This window comes from Alosa pseudoharengus, unplaced genomic scaffold, assembly GCF_046254945.1.
Source record: "Alosa pseudoharengus isolate Yale_2024_CS ecotype anadromous, Long Island Sound unplaced genomic scaffold, YU_APseudo_1.1 YU_APseudo_1.1_scf_14, whole genome shotgun sequence".
Taxonomy (NCBI): Eukaryota; Metazoa; Chordata; class Actinopteri; order Clupeiformes; family Clupeidae; genus Alosa; species Alosa pseudoharengus.
Genome location: NW_027468609.1, coordinates 3,667,188 through 3,678,241, shown reverse-complemented (window position 1 = coordinate 3,678,241; position 11,054 = coordinate 3,667,188). Strand labels below are relative to the sequence as shown.

General features: G+C 44.5%; 2 protein-coding genes across 2 annotated transcripts in view; one reads left to right on the top strand and one right to left on the bottom strand.

Annotated features, from left to right (window-relative positions):
• fabp1a (fatty acid binding protein 1a, liver) lies at positions 1 to 7,054 on the bottom strand. The gene is made up of 5 exons (XM_076283488.1): positions 6,965 to 7,054; positions 1,708 to 1,783; positions 1,369 to 1,541; positions 205 to 294; positions 1 to 83 (listed from the first exon to the last, which is right to left on the bottom strand). The coding sequence occupies exons 1-5, from the start codon at positions 6,971 to 6,973 to the stop codon at positions 30 to 32; spliced, it is 402 nt and encodes a 133-aa protein (XP_076139603.1). The 5' UTR covers positions 6,974 to 7,054; the 3' UTR covers positions 1 to 29.
• thnsl2 (threonine synthase-like 2) overlaps positions 3,080 to 11,054 on the top strand; it is a 14,352-nt gene continuing 6,377 nt past the window's right edge. Inside the window, exons 1-5 of the mRNA XM_076283487.1 lie at positions 3,080 to 3,132; positions 3,877 to 4,113; positions 5,287 to 5,481; positions 7,897 to 8,049; positions 8,571 to 8,810. Coding sequence (XP_076139602.1) covers positions 3,891 to 4,113; positions 5,287 to 5,481; positions 7,897 to 8,049; positions 8,571 to 8,810 — 811 coding nt within the window. The 5' untranslated portion in view covers positions 3,080 to 3,132; positions 3,877 to 3,890. The remainder of the gene's footprint in view (positions 3,133 to 3,876; positions 4,114 to 5,286; positions 5,482 to 7,896; positions 8,050 to 8,570; positions 8,811 to 11,054) is intronic.

Here is an 11,054-nt window from a genome sequence, read left to right as displayed (position 1 = left end):
TCCTCTTTTTATTTTTTTCACATAAACAATCATGAGATGCGCTTGCTGACTCTTTTGTACACAATGGGTCCCAGGGTCATGGTCTGGAAATACATTTAAAAAAAAGAAGACACACATTTGTTCAGATTGTACATCTAGGGGGAAATTCTGAGGATTTAAAAGCACAAGTGAAACCTTAACAGCAGCTGAACTGGCTTTACTCACGTTGGTAATGGTGTCTCCACACACCTCTGTGACCGACTCGATGCTTTTCAGTGAAACAGTCAGCTTGTTCCCATTCAGGTTCACAACAGTCTGCAACAGAAGACAAGATGAGGCCACAACACGGAACAGAGGTTAATGAAATATTTGACTTTGAGAGTTCTCCAAATCATCATTTCTTTACATCAAACAGAACAGTGGGTGTAAAGATCAGCTCATCATAAGCAGATCTACACAACACCAGACACTGTAGAGGGGGCAATTACACTACACAACACCAGACACACTGCAGAGGGGGCAATTACACAACACCAGACACTGCAGAGGGGGCAATTACACTACACAACACCAGACACACTGCAGAGGGGGCAATTACACTACACAACACCAGACACACTGCAGAGGGGGCAATTACACTACACAACACCAGACACACTGCAGAGGGGGCAATTACACTACACAACACCAGACACACTGCAGAGGGGGCAATTACACTACACAACACCAGACACTGCAGAGGGGGCAATTACACTACACAACACCAGACACACTGCAGAGGGGGCAATTACACAACACCAGACACTGCAGAGGGGGCAATTACACAACACCAGACACACTGCAGAGGGGGCAATTACACTACACAACACCAGACACACTGCAGAGGGGGCAATTACACTACACAACACCAGACACACTGCAGAGGGGGCAATTACACTACACAACACCAGACACTGCAGAGGGGGCAATTACACTACACAACACCAGACACTGCAGAGGGGGCAATTACACTACACAACACAAGACACACTGCAGAGGGGGCAAATACACAGCTACGGTCACGTCCATAACGCCAACTAAATGCCATGGTATTTGTATGAGGTGAATGATTATGTGAAAAGTTTTTCATGTAAAGTTCTACAACCAAGAAGAGTGAATACTCAAATTTCAAGTAATCATCATTCACATCATACCATGGCATCGTGTTGGCCTTATGGTCGTGACAGTTTTGCGTGGAGTTGCCCTATGGCAATTTCACACCATTGTATGAGTATCAAAACTCATGGATAACTCTGAACTGAGGCATTTCCATTCAAGCCTACTTGGGTAGGTCCAGCACACGCACCTTGATTTCCCCCTTGGGGATCAATAAAGTATCTATCTATCTACCTTGATTTTCTCTCCAGTCAGGGTCTCCAGCTCACTCTCCTGTCCGACCGTAAAGGAGTTGACCAGGACCTTGGTACCCGTGGTGACGGTCACCTTGAAGTTATTGCCATTCTGCTCGATCTCAGAGATGCTCTTGATGTCCTTGCCCTTCTCAATCAGATCATCAGGGAGACCTACAAATAAATAAAAAAAAAAAAAAAAAAAAAAAAAAAAATATATATATATATATATATATATATATATACACACACACACACTACATAGCCATAAATGCAGACAAGCTTACATCACATATGCCTGAATAGAATTACCACAGACAGTGTCTAAATTAACACTTACCAATGGCCTTCATGAAAGGCTCAAAGTTCTCTTGGGACTCCAACTGATATTTTCCAGCAAAGGCCATCGTGAACTTCTAAGAGAAAACACAGGTTCAGCCGCAGCCAACTACTTATATAGCCCCGGTGGAATGAGTAACCGGCAGATGTAGTGATTGCGTTGGCTAATTGCAGGCCAATGATGAGGTAATGAGTTATGAAACATGACTAGAAAGTTGCCGCTGATAAACGTTCCAACCCTTATCAGTGTGAACTAAGCGGGCAACAAAATCAAAGTCATCGACCAACCAAGTAAGTCTTTTTTCCCTTAATTAACAAGGAAACCATACAGTGAGCCATAAGTAGCCATGGGTTTCATCAGGTCCCTTTGCCACAAGTGTATAACATCGAGCTACTCGTTTTTGAATGCAGACTGCATGGTGCTTGATTTTATACACCCGTGGCAAGGGACGTGCAAGGACATACGCCTATTCCTGGGTTTGGTCCCTTTCCACAGGTGTATAAAATCAAGCACTTAGATTATGAACGCAGAGTGCATGGTGCTTGATTATTCCTGTGGAAAGGGACCTGATGAAACCCATGAATAGTGCAAGGACATACCCCTATTTAGGCTGTGTTTTAGCCTACATGCATGTTATGTAGAAGCTTTTATCCAAAGCGACTTAGGCTACACGTTATACTAAGTCATAGGCCTATAATAATTTAAATATATATTAGTTATAGACTAAATAGGCTATCATTTGACAGAATAACAATTTCTATGAACATACAAACCACAACTCGGTAAAGGAAAATGAATTCGTTAGATGCAAGTAAACAGACGATGTTTTTTGTAGCCTATTTTTATTTTGCTTTATGGAACGCAGGTTCATGTGTGTGCTAAACCCATGTCTGTGTCTTAACTGAAGGCAATCGTTTAATTTCGAATCAATCACAACTCTTAGCCTAGGCTAGTCAGATGCAAGCACAGATCCAATAAAGCTGCCCACATTACTTTCCCGTATCGTCTTTTAAAATGCACGTAGCCACATGATAGGCCTAATAGCATAGACTACGTCTTATGTTGCCTGCTATTAGGTTACCGTTTGCATCAGCCTAGTTCAAGTTGTCGCGATGGTCCTACTTGAAGGCGAGCTTCAATGTAGGATAAGGGTCAACTCTCAACAGACGTGATGAACTGTAATAAGAATAATAGTTCTATAGATTTCAAGTCAGCAATACTAATTTGCCATAAAATAATAACATGTGCACTTAATTGTCCAGAAGGTGGCATAGTTGTGCGCATTTTTCCTTTTCGACGCTTCGCCTCGATGCAAGTGTTGCACTGAAATGTGTTCCTTTTTTTGGATCCATACACTTTGGTTCCCGTCTTCTACCTGTATTGTTGTCTCCTGCCCCCAATTTGCAGTGACACTGACTTTCAGAGGTAGGTTGTTTTGCCTGTCTTTCCTTAAAAACAATGTGCAAGCATGATTTCGTGCACGTTGATCCAGGGATCATATCAAACTGCCTCTCACAATCGTCCGATGTGTATCGGAGTTGAGTAGGCTGTTTCAAACTTTGACATATCATGTGATTTGAAATTGACCACTATGTGCATGGTCAGCTACGCTACTGCAGAATTGATAGACTCGGCTTTTCGGGCCTTTTTCTGGTTTGACGATGAAACAGGGTTTCAGTCCAGCGGAGCATACCATACCATGTTCCCAGGGTCCAATGCTCCCCAGTTTTCTGCACTGAATCTCAATGTCCACCCTCACAGACTTCGATGCGCATTCCCGCTAACTTCGTGAGGGCTGTCCCAGTGTGAGATTGTGAAGTGCATGAAGGCTCACGCTCACCCTTTTCGTGTCATTCCATAAGTCTGTAGTTATGCACTTTACCCAAGATAATTAATAACAAATCATAATGCTGTGGCGTGAAACACACGGTTATCCAAAGGGAGGCTACACATTTTAACAATATGTCACAGGTGATGCCCCGTCCTATTCAGTTATCAATCTATCCGTTAAGTCTTGAAGGTTCAGGGCTAGACCTGAGAGGGGACATAGAGATTCAGCCATTAACCCTTCTTGGGTCAGGATACATTTTAAGTTGAAATATAAATATATATATTTATATATAAACTTGCGCTCTGTGCCAAGTACCGGTTGCTTTGCTTCACCCACAGCGTCCTGCGGAAAGATGCGCTACTGCAGCACCCGAGGAGGAACGCAGGGATGGGACTTCAGACAAGTGCTGTTCTCCGGCTACGCTCCTGATGGGGGCATGTTCATGCCCGAGACGGTGCCCACACTGACCGCCGAGACGCTGCGCTCCTGGGTCCCCCTGTCCTACCCCGAGCTGGTCTGCGAGGTCCTCTCCCTCTTCATTCCGCAGCAGCTGATCCCGAGGACAGACCTTCAGGGTGGGAGGCCCGCAGCTCTGTGTTGTAGACCAAATGGACAGTCTGTCCAGTAACTCCGTTCTAGACCAAATGACCAAATGGACAGACTGTCCAGTAACTCTGTGTTCTAGACCAAATAGACAGACTGTCCAATAGCTCTGTGTTCTAGACCAAATGGACAGACTGTCCGGTAACTCTGTGTTCTAGACCAAATGGACAGACTGTCCGGCAGCTCTGTGTTCTAGACCAAATGACCAAATGGACAGACTGTCCAGTAACTCTGTGTTCTTGACCAAATGGACAGACTGTCCTGTAAGCTCAGCATTTGCACAAGGCTGTGGGCTGTCGGCTGACTTGACGCAAGACTGACCAAAACAATGGCTTTTTTTGTTTTCTTTTTTGTGCAGAGACAGGACTCAAGTGCATGCCTGTCACACTAAAAGGACTCAAGTGCATGCCTGTCACACTAAAAGGACTCAAGTGCATGCCTGTCACACTAAAAGGACTCAAGTGCATGCCTGTCACACTAAAAGGACTCAAGTGCATGCCTGTCACACTAAAAGGACTCAAGTGCATGCCTGTCACACTAAAAGGACTCAAGTGCATGCCTGTCACACTAAAAGGACTCAAGTGCATATGCCTGTCACACTAAAAGGACTCAAGTGCATATGCCTGTCACACTAAAAGGACTCAAGTGCATGCCTGTCACACTAAAAGGACTCAAGTGCATATGCCTGTCACACTAAAAGGACTCAAGTGCATGCCTGTCACACTAAAAGGACTCAAGTGCATGCCTGTCACACTAAAAGGACTCAAGTGCATGCCTGTCACACTAAAAGGACTCAAGTGCATGCTTGTCACACTAAAAGGACTCAAGTGCATGCCTGTCACACTAAAAGGACTCAAGTGCATGCCTGTCACACTAAAAGGACTCAAGTGCATGCTTGTCACACTAAAAGGACTCAAGTGCATGCCTGTCACACTAAAAGGACTCAAGTGCATGCTTGTCACACTAAAAGCGTGATCCCTGATAGTGAATGTGCATTTTGCATAGCCAAAGTAATCAAATGCACAAGAATTGGCAACGATCCTGCATGATTAGTTCACCAATTGACTGACTGAAATGATAGATTGCTTCCAAATAGCGCCGCTCTGTCAGTAATGGTCATCTTGTGTGTCATGATTCTCCTCCAGGCCTTATTTCAGATGCGCTGTCTAAGTTTGCGGTGCCTGGGGCGGTCAGCATAGCCAAGCTGAAGGACGGTCTGGACGTTCTGGAGCTCTTCCATGGGGAGACGCTGGCCTTCAAAGACCTGGCCATGACTTGCACTGTCCGGCTCCTGGAGTACTTCCTACAGAAGGAGAGCAGAAGGGCCACTGTCCTCGTGGGTAGGAGATCAGCATAATTATTTATGGGGCCACTGTCCTGACCAGCATCATTATTTATGGGGCCAGTGTCCTGACCAGCATCATTATTTATGGGGCGACTGTCCTGACCAGCATCATTATTTATGGGGACACTGTCCTGACCAGCATCATTATTTATGGGGCCAGTGTCCTCGTGGGTAGGAGACCAGCATCATTATTTATGGGGGGCTGTTGTTGTTTAAACTACATCCGTTTAAATATATTAAAAAAATGGTTCATGGCAACTAGTAATTGATAATTATTAAATATGTATTAAATATGTATAAAAATGTAATGCTACAATTGTGTTGGACATTGTGTTGGTAGGCTTTTGCTTAGTTTGATGCATTGCATACCCATAAGTATTTTCCTCAAACCTGAAAAGGTTCAACCAGGTCAGCTTGTTTGACAGAAATTTGGCCTGTATTTCAAACACCCCCAAATATGTTATAATTATGATAATGCTTTCTTCTACATCATAGTTGTGACGCATTACAAAATGCCCTAGCGTAGTCCAGTGTCCTGTCTGACGCATTACACAATGCCCTAGCGTGGTTCATTGTCTTAGTGTGGTCCAGTGCCCTGTCCACCGTAAGATTTTGTTATGATATATTGAAGTGGTGCAGCTTTAAAACTGAATATCAATCTAAGGATGAGAAAGACTGTAAGTCTTGAGCCAACGATTGGTGTTTTTGCCGCCCTTCTTTTTCCATTCGTTGGTGCTAGTTAGGGATGTAATGATTACCGGTATAATGGTAAACCGCGATAAAAATGTTGACAATAACAATTACCGTTTTCATTTCAAATATCATAATTATCACGATTGATTACCGTGGTGTTGAAACCGTGTGATAAAGTAGGCCTGGTACAATGAAACAAAACTAGTACCCTACTGATTCTGATGTCTAATTGATGGATTTAACTGAGATTCGGATTAGGTTACACCTGCTTTTAAAAGGCGGAACATTTTCACCTCAAAACTTACACTGCATCATGTAGCCACAAAGTTTGTTTTGGCAGTCAGGATGTGGGCCTATGAATGTGAATGAAAATATGTCCTCCTTCAGTAGCAATAGGCCACCTTAAAATGCACCAGAATAAAGGGATCACATCTACTCAGTAGCAACTATGAGCATCCCCAGGTGAAAATTAGTTCCAGCGTCCCTGGTTAACTTTTGATAAGGTTTTGCCCATATTTTAGTAACATAGTAAACACTGTCAAACTTGTTAAAACTATTTCAGCTTGTGTAGGCCTATCAGTGTTTTCTGAACATATAGAACACACTTTTCAAAATACCGCGATAATACCAAAAACCGTGATGATTTTGGTCACTATAACCGTGAGGTTAAAATTTCATACCGTTACATCCCTAGTGCTAGTAAGTCTGCTCATTAAGAACATACGCTTATCCAACATAATCACATATTATGAGTTATACAGGCATGTATGCGTATAAGTACTTACTCTGACCATGAGACTGTCCAGGTGCACTCCTACCCCAGGGCCTTTAGACTCTCATTTCATTAGCAGGCAGCACCCAGAGCTATGTGTAGGCATGACTATAGCTGTTGGATAAATGTGTTTGTAAATGAGGCGTGCACTGAAGGAGAGGTTTTCAAACGGCTTACCCAGTGTTAGCTTATGCTCATGTTGTGTGTGTATCCATGGGTGTGTCTGACTTTCTGTCTAAACACTGTGTGTGTGTGTGTGTGTGTTTGTGTGTGTGTTTGTGTGTGTGTGTGTGTGTGTGTGTGTGTATGTGTTTGTGTGTGTGTCTCTGTGTGTGTGTGTGTGTGTGTGTGTGTGTTTGTGTGTTTGTGTCTGTGTTTGTATTTGCTTGTGTGTGTGTGTGTGTGTGTCTGTGTCTGTGTCTGTATTTGCTTGTGTGTGTGTGTGTGTGTGTGCGTGTCTGTGTGTGTATTTGCTTGTGCGTGTGTGTGTGTGTGTCTCTGTGTGTGTATTTGCCTGTGCATGTGTGTGTCTGTGTGTGTATTTGCCTGTGCATGTGTGTGTGTGTTTGTGTGTGTATTTGCCTGTGCATGTGTGTGTCTGTGTGTGTATTTGTCTGTGCATGTGTGTGTGTTTGTGTGTGTATTTGTCTGTGCATGTGTGTGTGTTTGTGTGTGTATTTGCCTGTGCATGTGTGTGTCTGTGTGTGTATTTGCCTGTGCATGTGTGTGTGTTTGTGTGTGTATTTGCCTGTGTGTGTGTGTTTGTGTGTGTATTTGCCTGTGCGTGTGTGTGTGTGTGTGTGTGTATTTGCCTGTGCATGTGTGTGTGTTTGTGTGTGTATTTGCCTGTGCGTGTGTGTGTGTGTGTGTGTGTGTTTGTGTGTGTATTTGCCTGTGTGTGTGTGTGTGTGTGTGTGTGTGTGTGTGTGTGTGTTCCTCCCTCAGGCACCTCAGGGGACACGGGCAGCTCTGCCATCTGCAGCGCTCGTGGGCTGCAGGGAGTGGACATGGTGGTGGTGTTTCCCCGCGGCCGCATCACCCCCGTGCAGGAAAGGCAGATGACCACCCACCTGGAGGACAACGTCCACGTGCTGGCAGGTGGGTTACACTGCACCTACAGGTCAAAGGTCACAAGTGATATCAGCTCCGGTCACCAGGGATGATGTCACTACAATTAAGATGACATTTGGAACGCCTAGAGAATGATGTCATGTGAATATTGCTCAGGTCATTCTTCCCAAAATCATAATGTTAAACCGACTAGACTTCAGCTAGTCTTGTAAAACAAAAAATTACCGTGGTGGTTTGTTCAATGATTTGTTGCTTGAATGAAGGAGTAAAATGTTGTTACCTATTCATGACAAATAGCATATGCTAAATGCATAGATCTGAATATTCAATTAGAATAAACCATTGATCGGAATATTCAATTAGAATAAACCATTAATCTGAATATTCATTTAGAATAAACCATTGATCGGAATATTCAATTGAATGTAAAAGTTGAGGAGCTTATTGTTGCCACATATCTTACATGTTTAGCCCATCCCTGTTTGGCCATGTGTGTGTGTCTGTGTGTGTGTCTGTGTGTGTGTGTGTGTGTGTTGCTGTCACCACAGCGGACGGGACCTCAGACGACATTGACGTTCCGCTGCGTCGGCTGTTTACTGACCAGCACCTGGTGCAGCTGTACGGGCTGATGAGCCTGAACTCGGTCAACATGGCGCGCATCCTGGTCCAGCTCGCCCACTTCCTGTACGCGTACCTGCAGCTCAGCGGCGTGGACAAGACCCGCGCAGGTGACGCCATGCCCAGCCTGGAGGTGGTGGTGCCCACAGGTGGGGCTGGTAACATCGCAGGTGAGCACTAGAGGTGGTGCCCACAGGTGGGGCTGGTAACACACAGGTGAGCGCTGGGGAGGTGGTGGTGCTCACAGGTGGGGCTGGTAACATCGCAGGTGAGCGCTAGAGGTGGTGGTGCTCACAGGTGGGGCTGGTAACATCGCAGGTGAGCGCTAGAGGTGGTGCTCACAGGTGGGGCTGGTAACATCGCAGGTGAGCGCTAGAGGTGGTGGTGCCCACAGGTGGGGCTGGTAACATCGCAGGTGAGCGCTAGAGGTGGTGCTCACAGGTGGGGCTGGTAACATCGCAGGTGAGCGCTAGAGGTGGTGCCCACAGGTGGGGCTGGTAACATCGCAGGTGAGCGCTAGAGGTGGTGCCCACAGGTGGGGCTGGTAACATCGCAGGTGAGCGCTAGAGGTGGTGCTCACAGGTGGGGCTGGTAACATCGCAGGTGAGCGCTAGAGGTGGTGCTCACAGGTGGGGCTGGTAACATCGCAGGTGAGCGCTAGAGGTGGTGCCCACAGGTGGGGCTGGTAACATCACAGGTGAGCGCTAGAGGTGGTGGTGCCCACAGGTGGGGCTGGTAACATCGCAGGTGAGCGCTGGGGAGGGGCCATCTCATATCTTTCATCAAACAGCAGCAGAATGATGAGAACTGTTCATCCCAAGATATTAACAATGTAGTTATATGGGCATATTTCCAAGATATTAACAATGTAGTTATATGGGCATATTTCCAAGATATTAACAATGTAGTTATATGGGCATATTTCCATGTGTGCTGCAACATTGGCTACTCATATGAAGAGCTGGAACCAGCGGCGAGAATGTAGAGTTTAAAATCGCTGATAATGGACAGGATTAAGTTTTATTTTGTTTGTGTTTACATGGCTGTTAAGACTGCAAACTGATGTGACTTGTGGCCATGAAGATGGTAGTAAATCATATATATGTGTCTATGGTAGTGAATCATATATATGTATCTATGGTAGTGAATCATATATGTAGCTATGATAGTGAATCATATATATGTGTCTATGGTAGTGAATCATATATATGTATCTATGGTAGTGAATCATATATGTAGCTATGATAGTGAATCATATATATGTATCTATGGTAGTGAATCATATATATGTGTCTATGGTAGTGAATCATATATGTATCTATGATCGTGAATCATATATATGTATCTATGGTAGTAAATCATATATGTATCTATGGTAGTGAATCATGTATCTATGGTAGTGAATCATATATATGTATCTATGGTAGTGAATCATGTATCTATGGTAGCAGTGTTTCCGCTACATTTTATTATGACCGCCGCGCAGCGAAGCGGCGGTCATATAGGTTTAGTCAGCTTTTTTTTTTTTTTTTTTTTTTTCGCATGTCCAAATTTCCGTCAATGAGTCCCGGGACACTGAAAGACCGGGGTAGACGAAACTTGGTGGGCATGTAACCCCATATGGATAGCATGGAACCATCGTTTTTCATTTTGATCTGTAGCCCCACCGCTGGACTGCACCCCCCGAAAGGAGGGTAGGGCAGACACAGTTCTCTGTGAATATCTCGAAAACCGTAGGGTTTAGGAGGACCATTTTTTTTTTGTAAGTTGATCTCAAGGGGCCATGTCAACCCATTCCATAACCACTCATTTCATGTATAGCGCCACCTAGTTAAACACAAAAAAGTAAAAATGAGGTGTTGTAATCGCAGGTATCTGTGACCTAACATAGTCAAAACTGCACGAAATTGGAAGTGTAGGATCATTATGACACCCTCTGAATGCACGCCAAGTTTCGTGGAATTCCGTTCATGGGGGCCACACAATAAATTCATTTATGTTACTATTCACCAACTGGCCTGTAGGTGGCCGGAGACAGTTTTCTGTGAATATCTCGAGAACCGTAGGGCCTAGGAGGTCCACCTTTTTTTTGTATGTTGATCTCAAGGGGCCATGTCAACCCATCCCATTACCACTTATTTCATGTATAGCGCCACCTAGTTAAAAATTAAAAAGCAAAAATGTAGGTGTTTTCATCACAATATCTCTGGCTGACATGGTCAAAACTGCACGAAATTGAAAGTGTAGGATCATTATGACACCCTCCGAATGCATGCCAAGTTTTGTGTACTTTCGTTCATGGGGGGCCTTACAATAAAATAATTTATGTGTACATTTAGTGACGTACACCAACAAGGATTCCCGGGACACTGAAAGACCGGGGTACACAAAAATTGGTGGGCATGTACCCCCAC